This window comes from Typopeltis vanoorti, chromosome 23 (genome assembly GCF_054136105.1).
Source record: "Typopeltis vanoorti isolate ZY-2024b chromosome 23, IOZ_Tvanoo_1.0, whole genome shotgun sequence".
Classification (NCBI taxonomy): Eukaryota; Metazoa; Arthropoda; class Arachnida; order Uropygi; family Thelyphonidae; genus Typopeltis; species Typopeltis vanoorti.
Window position 1 is genome coordinate 24,902,609 of NC_143571.1, and position 17,229 is coordinate 24,919,837.

Sequence of the window (17,229 nt, forward strand, 5' to 3'; positions counted from 1 at the left end):
GTCTGCCCATTGTTTTATACAATCTGCAACTAATTTCTCCAAAATCTTAACAACTACAGAAGAAATACAAACAGGTTTATAGTCTGACAGCCCCATTCTACCACCACCCTTACGCACTAGCATTATCTTACCCTCCTGACTGACTTATTGACTTCTAGAGTGCTTAATATTTGAAACACATTCTCCGCATGCACCTCTAAATTACCCATCCAAGAATAAAACCTGTTTTCTTCACGATGAAACACCCCAGTAAAGTAATGTTTAAACAGCTCCACTATGTCATCTGCATTGTTCACTCATTAAGAATTTCCATTTGACAGGATCTTGGTCCACAATGATTTCTCTTCCTAATGGCCACATAACAAAATAATTCCTTAGGGTTTTTCTTGGACTGTAGTCAGATCCGGTGCTAGCGACTTTGATGCCCGCATGCAATTTCTATCTAAGTGCCCCTGTAACGATCCAGGAGTGTGTGGTTCTTTTACGATAATAAAAATTTAAATTATTTGAAATTTCTTAAATAAATTTTGACAGAACAGCCACACGTCGGTTTGCTAAATGTAACGAAAACCGGGAGTGTTGACTAGGCAGGATAATCATTAAAAACCCATATATTTAAAAAATTCTCAAAAGTTAAAGCAAATTTTGATAAAACCACCTCACTTTAATCGTCGAATATAATGATACAGGGATTATAGCCTTCTCACCAACCCAAATTGCTAACAAAATTAAAATGAATTTTAATTAAAGTTAAAATTTATTTGAACTAAAATTTAAAAAATTCTTGCATTTTAAGTTACTAAATTCTTAGTAACTTGTAATAATTTTTATAAGTGAAACTATCTTTTAGAAAAATAAAATAAACTCAAGATAGATGAGAAAATAAGAAAAGAATTCAGAAATAATTAGAACATTTAATATAAGTATTCAAAAAATGACATCTTTACAGAATAACAGAAAATAAATTAAATTACATAAATATACTTGAAATTTTTTAAATTAAAATTTTAAGGTTTTTGATTTCATATTCACAAAATTAGAAATAATGGTCTTAATGTCTAATTCCACACATATATCATTTTCAATAGCTATTAACGCCAGACTAACAAGCCTTTTTTGTGACATACTTGTTCTTAAGTAGGTTTTAATCAATTTCAACTTGGAAAAGGAACATAAACTGTGTGCTACACTAACAGTTAAGGTTAATAGTATTCTTAAAGCAATTGAAAAGTTAGGGAAAGATAAATTATTGCACACAATAAAATTAAGAATATCGAAAGCTTTTGAATATTTAAATTATCCTTCCGAAAAATATCTCAGAAAGCACTTAACTCGTCATATAGTTCTATTGCATTTACATTTTTATTGTCGCAGTCCTTCAAGAGAATCTCTAAACCGTCACAAATTTTTCGTAAATCTTCGTTATTAATTTGTAGTAATGTATACAAGAAATTGAAATTATCATAATATGTTTTTAATTGTTCAAAACGTTCTATTAACGTACACATTGCAATGTCTAGAAGTGTATAAAACACATTCACTCTAAATATATCTTCTGGCGATTGTGGCGTTTCATCATGATGCTCGTAGTCAAATTGTCGTGTCTTCTTTTGTCGTCGAACTTCCGTACCAGTTTTAAATTCTAGTTCTCCATCCACCTCTTCATTCAGTTATTTTGCCATTTTTAGAACTTCTTTAAAATTTGTATCTCTGATCGATACTTTTGTAAGAATACTTTTAAGTTTTTGATAGATTCTAAAGCAAGTGTAATGTTCATATTTTTGTCTTGAAGCATTTTACTCACAGGGTTTATTCTGTTAAGTAAATCATGCCAAGTTATAAGAGAGAAAATAAATTTGTAGTCCTTTATTTTAGCACATAATGTTTGTGCTTCATGCTGAGCTTCTTTATTAAAATTTTCATTATTTAAAATTTCAAAAAGTGCATCATAAATTTTTCCTAACTGATATCCTAGAGTTTGGATTGCATTAATTTTACTATCCCATCGCGTTTCTGATGGCTGTTTCAATGTTAATTTTTTTTACGAACTTTAAAAGGATTGCCCAATATTTGTAAGAGAATGAAAAGAATTGTATATTTCTTGAATAATTGCAAAGAAACTAATTGTATCTGCATTCACTTTGGCTGCATCGTTAATGATTAAATTAAGAGTATGAGCAGCACATGGCACGTAAAAAGCTAGAGGATTTTTGTTCAAAAGCAAATTTTGGAGCCCATATTTGCCCCATTGTCATACCCTTGACCTCGCATGTCTTCAATGGGAATGTTCCATTTTTCCAGTTGTTCCATTATTGATGCACATAAACCACGTTATGTGGAATCTGATATATCTGCAAAACCTAAAACGTTTTCCCTGATCTTGACAATTCCGTTGTCACAGGAAACAAAGCGAATAATAATGGTCATTTGTTCTGTTTTACTTGCATCAGGTGTGCAGTCTAAAATTATGGAATAATATTTAGATTTTCGAATTGATAATAAAATTGTATCCCTGATTGCGTTACTTAAAGTTTCCAATATTTCATTTTGACTGTTTTTACTCAAATAGTGTACTCTATTGTTTTGTTGTAGGGCCCTTTCAACATGATTTTCCATAACGGGATCAAACATAGCAAACAGTTCGACTAATTTTAAAAAATTGCTGTTATTTCTTTCATATAATTTATCAGATGATCTGCAAAAAGCTAAATTTCCACTACCAAGGAATTTTATAATTTCAATCAAGCATTCTAAAACACTCGACCATTGTTTCTTTTCCATTTCATGCATGCTTTGTGTCTGGAAATCAATAGTGGTTTTGTTTTTTTAAATTTTTATCAAGTTCCTTCCATTTTAAGACATTTTTCATGTGAGTTAAACTAGTCTCATGTCTATGTAAAGTTGTACTTTCATTTTTCCAATCGTTATAACCTTCTACAAGACTCAGTATGTGATTCAGTTGATTCAGTAGTTGCGACAAGTTTGCAACAAAAGCAAAAAACAGAATTTAATGTTTTGGAATAAATGAGCCATGTTCATGGCACGAGCTCTCGTTTTCCATTTTTATAGTATAATACGTGTCACCAAATTTACAACCATATGTATCTCTGGGATATATTATATTTTTTATTTTGAACAGGCCCCATTTCAATTAAAACAACTTGTACTTTTTCATCAATATTTCCTCATTCACCTGGATCTTCTAAATTTACATACACCAACAATGTGTTAGTTTGGTGGTCAACTACAACTAAATCTTGTTGTAGTTGACTAAATCCTAACTATTTTTCACTTAAATCATGTTCAATTATCTTGTTCGATAGTTGCAATAGTACCCTCATGCAAACTGGTTGATGTGCACGGTTCTTCAACTCTGATTTCTGATGTATCGAGTTAGTTACAATCTGCATCAGAATATTTTAATATTTTAACAAATTTATTAAGAGCCCCAGTTTGTTTCTTAATATCTGCTTCTTTCGCAGCATGACGCTTATGATTTTGTGCACTGGATAACTTTTTTTAAAATTTTTGATTCCATTTCTATTTTATACCCACAAGACGACACAGAGACGAAATTATAGTCCGCACTGCACTATTGTCAGTAGCCTACTGAGATGCATAACATATGACTGGTTCACTAGCAACAAATGTTTTGTACGAAAATTCGTTTTTGCGCATAAAAACTGTTCACCATTTCACTTTAGATAGACTGCAGTAGACACAACATTCTGCAGGCAAGCATTTAGCCTGCTCTAGCTGCAAAATTGTAAACAGCCGGCTGATCAAAGAGGCGGCAATATATATTTTTTTCAATTTTTATTCGGTGTATACGGCTTCATTTATTTTAATATTGATCATTCTAAGAATTTTTTTGTTTTTATGATAAAAATTTTGTTTCTTAAAAATTAACTTATGAACCATTCCCTGGTGGCACGGCGCCATTGTAGCGCATCCCGCATGCACGCTTCTGCCGGCCCTGACTGTAGTGTTAGTTTATTCTCATAACTATTATACTGGTTAATTTCCTGGCTTCAATTTTATAATCCTCATGCAACTGCTCTGCATCTCTTTTTCTCTTTATACTTTTGCAATCTCTCTCTTTCTCTTTATATTTTCCCATAACTTCTTTGTAATATGCATTTCCTGTTTGATTTCATTAGTTTTCCACTTTATGTCAAATTATGTTATATTTTTCACTTGAGGAATGCAATTTGCCATTGCTGTTGATGAATATTTGTTAACTAGCTACCATGCACTGCTGATATCTCTCATTTTCAATTCTTCCATACATGGAATTGCTTCCAGCTGATTTCTAAGATTATTAGTCACCCACCATACAATTTCATGTAAATTCTTTCCCCCTCGATCCCTCTGTGTGTCTATTCAACCTCTGAGTCAAGGTTACATGGTCATTCTCACTAATTGAGGTCAAGGCTGACATCAAAGTTATGATGAGATTCTCTCCCACTAGGACTAAATTCAAAATGCTTGATCCTTTTGTTCCTTCTACAAAATGTTGCTTGAGACATTTATCCCTCAGGAATTTCAGAAATTCTGTTCCTTTCTATTGTATGTTGCTTCCTCTGCACAATTTATACTGATATAGTTAAAATCTCCCATAATGATCACTTACTTTGCACTTGCTGAACTAATCTGCATAAACATTTCTTGCTTTTCATCCTCTGTCTTCCAAGGCCTATAGCAACATCCCACTCAGTATCTTGTCTTATCCACCTTATGATATACACTTTCAAAACTGTTAGTGCCATTTTCTTCCAAATTCTCTACTCTGGGAGGACACAACTAATCATTTACAATAAGTAATATTTTACCACTCCATTTATCCATTCTATCCTGTCCCAAATATTCTATACCTTTCATTCCGCTCTAGACATTGTCTTCTGACAACCACTTTTCACTGATTTCAGCAATCTCTGACAGGTTCTGAGACGATTAGTGCTACCAATCCACCTCCCATATTCCTGATACTCCTGGTATTTGCATAAAGCAATGTGAATACATTGTCACACTACCTGATCAAAAGTATCCAGACACCTACTCAAAACTGTAATCAGACTTTCACTGTGACACACTTTCCAGTAGTGGACATTAATACAGGATGGGTCCACCCTTTGCTTATATGACAACTCTGACTCTGTCGGGGAGACTTTCTACCAGGTGTCGGAACATCTCTGGAGGAATGGCAGCCCATTCTTCCTGACGAGCTGTAGCCAGAGCAGTCCATGATGTGGGTCATTGGGGTCTGAAGCAAAGTCGGCGTTCTAATTCATCCCAAAGATGTTCTATGGGATTCAGGTCAGGGCTCTGGGCTGGCCAGTCCATTTCTAGAACATTATTGTCCACAAACCATTCCCTCACAAATCTTGCTTTATGGCAGGTTTCAGTGTTATGTTGACACAGACAATAGTCATCACTGAATTGATCTTCTACCATAGACAGTACACAACGGGTCAAAATGTCCTTGTCTTCCACATTTAGCTTTCCATGTAGTGTTATGAGAGCCAAGTCCATTCCATGAAAAACACCCCCACACTGTAATGCCATCTGCACCAAATTTCACTGTTGGCACTACACACACTTGCAAGAAATCATTCTCCAGGCATTCGCCACACTCAGACCCTCCCATCAGACTGCCACATGGTAAAGCATGATTCATCACTCCAAATCACACGTTTCCAGTTGTCCACTGGCATTGCTCTTTACACCACTGCAGGAGGCACTTAGCTGTCACAGGAGAAATGTTTGGTTTATGGGCAACTGCTTGATCATGGAACCTCATTCCTCTTAACTCTCGACATATAGTCATGATGCTGGATGGACAGTTATCAGCACTGAGGAACTCCCAAATGATTGTTTCAATTAATGTCTGGTGATTTCCACAAACCACTTTCTTCAACGCTAACCAGTCCCTGTCTGTCATTAAACGTAGCCTGCCCAACCATTGTTTTGTTGTGGTTGCACCTTCACGTTTCCACTTCACAATCATGTCTCCAACTGTTGACTTGGGCAACTTGAGGAGGGTTGAAATGTCTCTGACAGATTTCTTATTGATGTGGCAACCAATAACTAGCCCACGTTCAAAGTCACTGAGCTCCCTTGATCTACCCATTCTGCTCATACTTCTTATCACTGAACAACACACACACAGCTCTGTGCCTCCTTTTATACCAGTAAGTGAGGTTGTAGTGACATCTAGACGAATTACAGAGGGTGTCCGGATACTTTTGATCAGCCACTTTTCACTGATTTCAGTAATCTCTGAAACTACTCCACTGATCAGGAATATGATAGGTGCTACTAATCCACCTATCATATTCCTGATACTCCTGGTATTTGCATAAAGCAATGCGAATACATTGTCAGTATATATATATATATATTTTTTTTCTATATCTATTATTATTCCCTCCAGACTCTATTTGACTCAGCAACATCCCATACATTCACCCATCTCCCAAACAACTATCTTCACAATAGGCCACCCTGGCAACTCTAGTTTCCCTGCAGAGAATAACAATCTCTCAGATGCCGACATCCTTCCATTTTCAAATGAAGTCTATTTCTAATCTCTCTTATATAGCTCTCTCTCACCTATCCTTGGTGAGAGAGCTATATATGACAAATATATACTTGGTGACAAATGCAATGGGCTTTCTTCTTCAATTTTCTATTATTTAAAAGGTTGGCAATTTAGTCTTGATATAAAATATTAGATTTTTTTTGAGTGTTAGTGTTTATTAAATTCTTAAGTTAACAGTATTTTTGTTACAGTATGAGTTTGTTTTCTATATACCGAGAACTGCAAACTACCATTTGGTTGATGTAGAATGAGAACATCCAGAAAAGGAAGACAATTGTTGTTTTCTACTTCCAGGGTAAATTTGATTCTTGGGTTTATTGAATTAATATTTTCAAGAAATTTAAGAAAACCAACTCATACTAGTAAATACATTGATTCTAACTCTCATCATCACCCTTGTCAGAAATATGGTGTAATCAAATCCTTAGTTGACACAGCTCATAAAATTTATTCTACAGATTCTCTTCCAAACAAACAACTGTTTACTATTAGAACTACACCTTTATTGCTAATGGTTATAAGGGAAAAAACTATTGAAAAAATAATCAGTATTTATGGTCATTGCCCTAACCCTCCTCAAGAAGAAATTACCAGAATTTGTATTCCATATGTTAAGGGACTTTCACAAAAAACAGCAAGATTACGTTGACAGATTAACATACAAGTAACTTTCCATCCAGTTTGCAAACTTAATACATTCTTTATAACACCAAAAGACAAACATCCTCCTCTATCTTATCCTGGAGTTTACATAATCTGCTGCTCTTGTGGCTTATGTTATTATGGACAAACTGGTCAATCTACAAATTTCTCTTGAAGAACATCAAGAATACATTTCTCTTAAAGAACCCAACAAATCCAGAAAAGACAGGAACCAAAACATACTAGGGGGGGGGGGGCTGATATTGGATCAGACCACAACCATGAGGTCATTAAAGAAGTAATAAAATTAAAGAAAACAATGAAACCTATACACAGAAAAATATGATCTTGGCTTCCTCAAAAATCAAGAAATATAAAGAAAGATAAATTTTTAAAGGAGCTGGCACAATCCACTGTCGTTTACTTTCCTGATTCCACCAAGTATATTCTTACCCTGAAGATGAGATTGAGGATAGATGGCAGAAATTTAAAGAGAACATAAAAAAGGCAGAAAAACAAACACTTCCCAAATTTGAGAAGAAGATGAGTAAACCCTCGCTGAATGACAAGATACTGAAAATGATGGGGGAAAGAAAGAAATACAAAAATCGTCCTGAATACAAAAACTTAAACAAGGAGATCAGGAAAGAATGTAGGATTGCAAAAGAACTATGGCTCAACAACAAATGCAAGGAAATTGAACTTTTTGACAAAAAACACAAAACCAGAGAACTTTATGAAAAAATTAGGGAGCTAACTAGCAAATCTTGCAAAAGAGTAGGCTCTCATTGCATTGAAGATACCAGTGGAAACATCCTAATGGAGAAAGACAAAATAAGGGATAGATGGGTAGAGTATTCAAAGGAACTCTACAATCATGATAGAATAGATAAACCATTGCAATAAGATTTGGAGGGGGGCCTACTATTCTTACCTGGGAAGTAACAAATGCCATTAGGAAATTGAAACCAGGAAAAGCTCCAGGAATGGATGAAATTATGGCAGAATATCTAAAGGCTTTAAATGATAATGTTATAAGATCACTGACTGACATATTATTATTATTATATGACACCTCCACGGAGTCCAAAGACTCATCGAGGGAGGAGCACCCACTCTACAACTGTCTCCACCACTCAATCCACCACCTACAACTAACTGCAACTACACCAACGCCATCTACCACTCACCACCCTAGTATTTCCACAGACAATCACAAACATCCATGTCCACGGCGGGATTCGAACCCGCAGCTTTTTGACTGGAGAGCAGGTACGTTAACACCACTCAGCCAACCAGGCTGGCAACAATATGTAACAAAATATATGAAACTTGACACCTGCCAAAAGATTTTAAGCACTTGACATTCCTACTAATACCTAAAAAACTGAAGACAATCAAATGTGAAGAGTACAGAACAATCAGTCTGATCAGTCAGATAGCAAAAGTTATGTTATATACCATCCTAGAAAGAAATAAACATAAAATCAAATTGGAAATTAATGAAACACAATCTGGTTTTCAGGAAAATAAAAAAACTAGAGAAGGACTCTTCAACATTAGAACTATTATCAAAAGATATCTGGAGAAGCAGAAAGAAGTCAATTTATGTTTTATTGACTACACAAAGCCTCCTTTGACAATATACAACATGAACAACTAATTGAATGCATCAGAAAATTAGGAGTGTAATGAACTGCTAGAGGTAGTGTGAGTGTCCTGAGAGTCAATGAGTTTAAGTTCAAGTAAGATAGTCATTATGTGAATAATGGTTAGCATTGGTTTCCTGCAATGAATCTTTTGACTTCCTGGAGATACTTCTATAATAATAATAATCTTGATTTCCACATAAAAACAATGGGGAATCATATAACCACACAATACTTCAGGTGTATATTGAATAACTATATATATATATATATATAAAATATTACTCCAATATTTCATTAATTAACATACCGTCTAGGAAAACACGGGATAATAATTAGTCACTAAAAAAACCTCTTTATAATTTTTGACCATACATATATATATTTTTTTACATATATACATTCTACTGTAAGTAATGTAAAATAACAATAACCAAGTTGGAAACATTACTGTGATTGAATGGTGCAACCATTAGGAGAAATAAAGAAAATATTTACCAGTACAAGAGATCCCTGCAGTAAGTTGATGACTGTTTTCTCAAGTTTTAATATAACGCTGTCGGTCCAAGAAACACCACGGAAACCACGATCACTGTTTTGAACTTCAATCGAAAAATCTCCATTCTCGCAGTCTGCAGCTAATATATAGCGACAAGTACCTTGGAAATGGATCATGGCACCATCAAAAGTGCGATAATGAGGGTCACCAAAAGCTATACAAGTAGCTGGTCCTAGAATCAAAGAAAAACAAATAAATTCAGATGTTAATTGATTTTATATTCAAAGCCTAGATTTCTTCAGCTTTAATATTATTATAATATGCATATATTTGTATAAATCTGAATACTGGATAAAGAAAATTATTATTATCATCAGACCTCCAAGAGCAAAACAAAGGTTGGTGAGGACTAGGATTCAGAACTGGGTTAATAATAGCAGTATTCTCTATGACAGTCATGATGGATTTGCCAGGGGAGGGGTCAAGTTTTAGCAATATGCCTACATACTATAGCAAGGTGATGATTTCATTGGATAAGGGAGATGCACATGTAGTATACTTGGAATTTTCAAAAGTCTTTGATAGATTGCCACACAACTATCTGGTTTTATTTATTTCATATCCAAACACAAGTGGTACAGTAGTAAGTAAGTGGTACAACATTATTTACAACAAATCAGTATACATTACAAATGAGAACAACTTAAAATTGGTAGGTGAATTACACAGGAACTAATAAGTAAAATATGAAGAAAAAGAAACTATACATAAGTTATATACAATAAATATGGTCAGATGTTCCTCCAGTATCTTGCTCAATCAACTGCTCTTTTTGTGCAGGATATAAGGTCCTCTTTTGTGCAAGGTGATTGAAGAAGGGGACAAGAAAGAAGGCGTTCCATAGACTGAGTTGTCATGCACTCGCAATTATCTGGTCCAGTGAGATAGCCCCATTCGATGAGGTTTTGTTTGCAGTGTCCTGTCATTTGAAGTCTGTTGAGGCTTTTCCAAGTATTCCAGTCCAAGCGGGCACCATGTGAAGAAGTTCGGCTGTTGGAATACCAGTATTATTCTCCGGGTATAGTGCAAGCCATTGTTGAAGTCTTGTCTCCTAAGGGTTTTTAGGTGGTTCAACAGTTGCTAGGAAGCTATGTTGGGATCTTAGTCTTTGGGGCACTGTGGTCTGGCCCAATAGTGGGTGGCATTCATCATTCATTTATCTGCTTCTTTCACCAGCTGAGAATGCAGATCTTCGAATTGAAGGGGGGGTCACTAAGTGCAATACCAGCTAAAGTATACAGGTCTCTTAGTGGTGTTGGTTTCAGGCATCCTGTAATTAAGTGGCAAATTGCATTCAATGCTGGGTCAAGTTTTTCAGCATGGCAGGATCTGGACCATACTGGGCAGGCATATTCAGCAGAAGAATAGCAAAGGGTCAAGGCAGAAGGTCTTAGTGTGCTAGGGTCTGAACCCCATTTGGAGCAGGTAAGCTTTCTTAGTATATTGTTTCTTGCATTCACTTTTGCCTTGTTTTTTCTTTGTGTGTTTTATATGAAAGAGTGCAATCGAGAGTCACACCCAGGTAGATTGGGTTCCAGGAATGTTCTTGATTTGAGCCTTCCCAAGAAATCTGTAGTTTCCTGTTGGCTTCCTTATTGTTAAGGTGGAAAAGGTCAGTCTGAGTTTTCAAGGGGTTTGGTTTTAATTGATTACTGCTACAATATGTAGTTATACTATTTAGGCAAGTGATAGAATAGTTTCAATGGACTGGAAATTTTTTGATTGAGTAGCTATGGCAAGGTCATCAGCATAGATAAAATTTCTAGTTCCTGGAAAGATAGGGAGATCATTGACGTAGATATTGAAAAGTATTGGTGATAGCACACTTCCCTGGGGGAGGGCCATTTTTTGGGGGATGTCAGCAGTTCTTCCTACCCCCAGGTCCACAAAAAAGTGTCTGTTTTCCAAGAGTGATTGGATCAGGAGGACAAGTTGATAGTCTCTAGTTATTCTGTATATTTTATTTCTGAGTGTGAGATGGTTTATGGTATCATATATCATAGGTCTACAAAGACTGCTCCTGTGGCTAGTTTTTGCTCATAACCATTTTCTATATATTGGGTGAGGTTGAGAATTTGTGATGTACACGATTTGCCTGGTTTAAAACCAGCCTGCTCAGCAATAAAATGGGGTTCAATTAGGGGTTGTAGCCTATTCAAAATTAATCATTCATAGAGTTTGAAGAGGTTGCTGAGTAGTGATATAGGTTTCCCCTGGTTTCAGAAAGGCCACCACTTTAGTGTGGCTCCAGATAGTTGGTATCCTTAGGATTCTGAGGCAAGTGTTATATAGGTTTAATAACCACTCTTTAGTCCTGGATCCAAAATGCTTAATTTGTTCATTACAGATATCATCAAGGCCTGCAGATTTTATAGGTTTTTAATAGGTTTATGGCAGCATTGAGTTCAGTGATGGTGAAGTCTGAGTTAATCATATTTTGTTCCTCGCTTGGGGTTCGGTTCTAAGTATCTTATTCTTTGGGTGCTTTTTAGGGAATTTTCCCTTCAGCAGCAGCTGGTGAGCAATTTGATTAGCTGTTACCTGTGGATGCTCATATGGCTTAGTGAAATCCTTCCTAATTCTGCTGATAAAGTTCCATGCCTTTCTGCTACTATGGCTCAAATCAAGGGCTTCTATTTCTTTTTTCCATGAGGAATGCCTTTCCTCTGCCATCTTGGAGCATAATTTTTCTCCTGCATGGATAGTCTCCTCTGAGAAGGGGTTGGTGTTGTAAAGTTGTAAGTAATTAGCATACTGAGCTTGTATGTCACTGGAAAGGCCGGGGGGGGGGGGGATGTTTGTGGAGATTTTCCTCAGTATTTTTACAAATTGAGGATACTCTTGAGGATTCGGAGGGACTGGTTCTATGGAGCGGTCAAGATCTTTCATGAAACCCTTCCAATTAGCTTTTATTAAGTTTTAAGAATTAAGTTTTCTTTTGTAAATATTGCACTTCTATATTTATCATGGGGTATCTCTTTGATGAGTTTCATGCAATGGATGTAAGGATATAATCTTGCAGCACCTTCCCCCTCTGTGAGTTTCTTGCAGGCAGAGCACATTGCAGTCATTATCTCTGCGAATATTTGCAATGAGATCTTGCTTGAAACTGGAGAAACCTTCAATATTAAATTATATTATATTAAATTATATTATAAAGTATATTATACTAGGTGGGATCCTTTAGGGCTGGAATTTGGGAGCATTTTATTTCAATCACTTGCATTTGGTTGATAGCAGCTTTAGCTACCCCTAATGGGTACTAACAGGGTGCAGGAACAAGAACCTAGCTCCTGCACCCCCCCCCCTAACTTAATTAGCTAGCTGTAACTAAGTTGAAATGGGGTTGGATAACAGACTAGTGAGTTGAATAGGTAACTGGCTGTCAGATAGGTATCAGTGGGTTGTGTATGGGGGGGGGGTATCCCAAAAGAGGAAGGTCACTCGTAGAGTACTGTAGAGATGTGTCTTGGGGCCATTATTGTTTAAGTTGCATGTTAAAGATATGCAGCAAGCTTAACTGGAGATTATTATTATTATTATTGTTATGGGCAATTCAAAGGAGTCATTGAGGAAGGCCCTAAACATCATGTCAAGAAATATCCAACATTTGGATATTTCTTGGACACCATTTGGACACAAAACACATGTGTTGAAATGATTATTTTACTTATTATTAATAAAATAACAATTGACGTTTTAATCCCTGTATTGAGGTCATCATCAGAAAGATACACATGTATATGAAAACAAGCTATATGCTCTTGCACTCTACAAAGGTAAATTGAATCTATGCTGTTAATTGATCTTTTACTTAGCCTGACCTCTAGTGGTAAAAAAAAAAACTACAATAAACCCTGCTAAACTCCTCCTGTACTAAGATTTTCTTCTTCCAGACTTGTACAGTTCAGGTTACTATTGAATGTTAAAAAAAAAAAAAAAAAAAAAAAAAACTTCACCAAGCCTTCTCCTATTGAGATTTTTCTTTGGCTTGTTCTGGCTGCTATAATGATTGCAAATGGGTCCTCCACATTCTTGGAATGGTTAGACCATCATTTTTGTTCAGGTTAGGATTGTGTTTGAGCATTTCACATGCTTCTTTAAATTTCCTCTTGAACCAGGTTTTAGTGTAGTGTAGGGACTTGGTACCTTTTCAATCAATTCAGTGGTATGTCTGGAGTGCGTGGTCTGAAATGCCGGTTTTTCCAAAATGGAGGTATTTAATGTGTCATTTATGTTCGTCCTTCTTAATTGGGATGGTCTGCCCTGTTTCCCCCTATGTATGGTAGGTGGGCTAGGTGTGGAAGAGGATCTTTGGGAGAACTGAGATGTATTAATTTTGCCGAGGGTTTGAAGGTGGTTTTGATGTTGTATTTGTGTAGTGTTCTGTCTATTTTTTCCAAAATGCCTCTGACATAAGGTATGGCAATGGCATTCTTGAAATCTTTTTTGTTTTTAGTGGTGTTCTGTGGAGGATCTTGTGAATAGTTTTTTTACTGTATCCATTTTTTATAAATGTATGGTCGATGATCTTGTATTCCTGGTTTAGAGCTTGCTCATTTGAACAAATAGTTTGAGCTCTGTGTTTAAGGGTGCTTATGACACCTAGTTTTTGTGTTGGGTGGTGGTAAGAATTTTTCTGTATGTACTGGCCTGTGTGTGTAGGTTTCCGGTAGACTGAGAAGGAGAGACAGCCTGAGGGAAGATGTGTGACGAGTGTGTCTAGGAAAGGAAGAGAGTTGTTTTTTTTTCAATTTCATTGGTGAATTGGATATGTTTATGTTGTTTGTTCAGGTGGATAAGGAATGTATTTAGTGCTTTGCGGCCATGGGGCCAAATGGCGAAAATATCATTGACGTATCTGAGCCAAACTTTGGGATTTAGGCACGCTGACTCTGGAGCTCGTTGCTCAAAGTCTTCCATATAAAAGTTAGCTATGAGGAGGGAAGTGGTGAGCCCATGGCTGTACCTTCTTTTTGAAGATAAAAATTGTTTTGCCACTCGAAATATCCAGAGTGGAGTACGTGGCAAAGAGGGCCTTGATGTCGTATAGAAATATGTTTTGTAGGAGCATAATAGTATCATTGATCAGGACATTGGTGAAAAGGGCAGTTATGTCAAAGCTGACTAATAAATCTTGGTTGTTGAGTGTAATGTTTTTAATTTTGTTTATGAAATGTTGTGTATTTTTTATGTAGGAAGGGGAATGACTTACCAATTCCTCGAGTGTGGCCACTAATTTTTTTGGCTAAGTGGTAATTCGGGCTGTCGATTCCTTCAACAATCGAATGTAGTGGTGTGTTTGTTTTGTGTACTTTTGGCAGACCATAAATTCTGGGCACGCAAGCATAAGTCGAGCGAATCTATTCGACTGCAAAAACAGAGGGTGAAAGAGATGATAATCGTGGCAGGAACGAATGATTTGAAAGCGGACAAAATGGAAATGATAGAGGATATGAGGGAGTTGTTTGAGGTAGCAAAAGAGAAGAGTGAGAGAGTTAGGATGGTGAGTATCTTACCGCGGTAAGACAGCGAAGTGTTTAGAAGGAGGGCCATAATTGCCAATGACTTTATGCGTGGGTTATGCATGGAGAGTGGTGTGGAATTTGTGGATGTGTGGAATGAGTTCGATGGGCGAAAGGACTTATATAAGATGGATGGGTTACATTTGAATGGAGTTGGTGTACGGAGACTTGAAAGAGTGTTGATGAATGATGTGGAAGTGGATGTACAGACTCAGGGAAACTAGATTTATTAAGAGGGGGGGGAGTAGTTATGCAGACTTTAGGGGGGGCAGTTAAGTGTATGAATGAGTATATTATGCCCGGGCGAGTACGAAGGACAACAAATCAGAATGGGATAGTTAGTATAAGGCATCAAAGTAGGGATGGGACAAATGGGCTTCTGCGATTCATGTACACTAATGCCAGGAGTACTAGGAACAAGAAGGAAGAGTTTTTGGCCATGGTTGGCACTTCCAGGCCACTAGCTTTATCATCTTTATCAGAAGATGATAAAGCTAGTGGGATTGAATGCGATGGGTATAGCGTGTTCAGGAGTGACAGGGTGAATAAAAAGGGGGGAGGAGTGTTATTGATGATAGCTGATGAGCTTCAGCCAAGGAGTATAGAAGTTGAACTGCAGGATGGGGAAAAAAGCACATTTGAGGCTGTTTGGTGTGAGATAGAATCTAGCAGAATAAAATATACAATTGGGTGCTGCTATAGACCGGGTGATGGAGTGGATGGTGGGGATAGTATGTATAAGCAAATAGAAGAAATGAGTGGAAGGAGAGTAATTATTATGGGTGATTTCAATTATGGTAACATTGACTGGAAAGAGGAGAGGGCACATGGGAGGAAGGAATTGGATTTTATGCAGTTATTAAAGGACAACTATCTACGGCAACATGTATTGGAAAATACCAAGGGGCAGAGAGTGCTGGACCTAGTAATTGCAACTGAGAATGTAGCTGTAACGAACATGACCATGTTGCCACCAATTGGTGAGAGTGACCATAAGGTCATGACTTGGGAGGTGGCTAAAGGAGTCGAATTTACAATTAAGACAGGGTACATGTGGAATTACTGGGCTGGTAAGTATGACAAGCTTAGGTGTGTGCTTGGCTCAATGCCATGGCATGTAAAACTGCAAGGGCTGGATGTTGATAGTGCATGGGAGGTGGTTAAGAACTGTTTGCAGGAGGCAATGGTTGACTGTATACCAAGAGTCCGAATAATAAATCAAGTAGGGGTTAAATGGATGAATAACACTATTAAGCTTGAGCTGCAAAAAATGAAACAATTGTGGAGGGAATTTAAGGAGAAGGGTGACCATCAGGTGCAGGAACAGTATAAAGCTCAGGCCAGGATGGTAACAAGGGTGGTAAGAAAAGCAAAAGCAGATTACGAAAGGAAATTGGCCATGCAGGCTAAAGAGAATCCCAAACAGTTTTTTCAATATGTTGCAAGTAAAAGGTAAAATGCTCATGGTAGAATGATCTTAAAAAATGCTGAGGGTAGGGAGGTAACCGAATCAGTCGATGTTGTGGAATTACTGAGCGAGCACTTTGCAAGAGTATATCATCCAGGTGGTGACTTTGCAGAAATGGAAGAACCAACAGCTTATACTGGAATTGTGATGAATGAAGTAGAGGTAACTAATCTATTACAGAACCTCAATGTCAATACATCTGTGGGATTGGATGGTATACCAGCTCGTGTCGTACGTGAAGCGGCCAAAGAATTGTCAGTGCCCTTGACCATGTTGTTTAATTTGAGCCTCAGGACTGGGTCAGTCACAAGGGGGTGGAAAGAGGGGAAAATGGTTCCACTGCACAAAGGTGGTTCCAAGGCTGCTGTTGAAAATTACTGGCCAATCAGCATAACAGGAATCATTATCAAGGTCTTAGAGAAAATAGTCAAGAGGAAAATACAAGATTGGATAGAAGAAAATGGGATACTGTATTGGGGACAGCATGGTTTTGTGAAGGGTAGGTCATGCCTCAGTAACTTGCTCACGTATTATAACACAGTGACGGCTGAACTGGATAAGGATAATGGGTTTACAGTGATTCTACTGGACCTTGCTAAGGCCGTTGACAGGATACCACATGGAATTCTAATCAGTAAATTGCAGCATATGGGAATGGACATAGGGTTGGTGAGATGGATAGGAGGGTGGTTGACGGAGAGATATCAGAGAGTGGTTTACTCAGGAGTAGAGTCCACAAGACAGCCTGTGACTAGTGGTGTGCCACAAGGATCTGTTCTTGGACC

At 37.0% G+C, this 17,229-nt stretch overlaps 1 protein-coding gene across 3 annotated transcripts in view; it reads right to left on the reverse strand.

The window, feature by feature from the left end:
* Window positions 1–17,229, reverse strand: part of LOC150093698 (kielin/chordin-like protein) — a 1,333,292-nt gene that overhangs the window by 85,186 nt on the left and 1,230,877 nt on the right. For all 3 annotated transcript variants that reach the window (XM_090412628.1, XM_090412627.1, XM_090412629.1), the window contains one exon: window positions 9,391–9,623. In XM_090412628.1, the coding sequence (XP_090268754.1) occupies window positions 9,391–9,623 (233 nt within the window). The remainder of the gene's footprint in view (window positions 1–9,390; window positions 9,624–17,229) is intronic.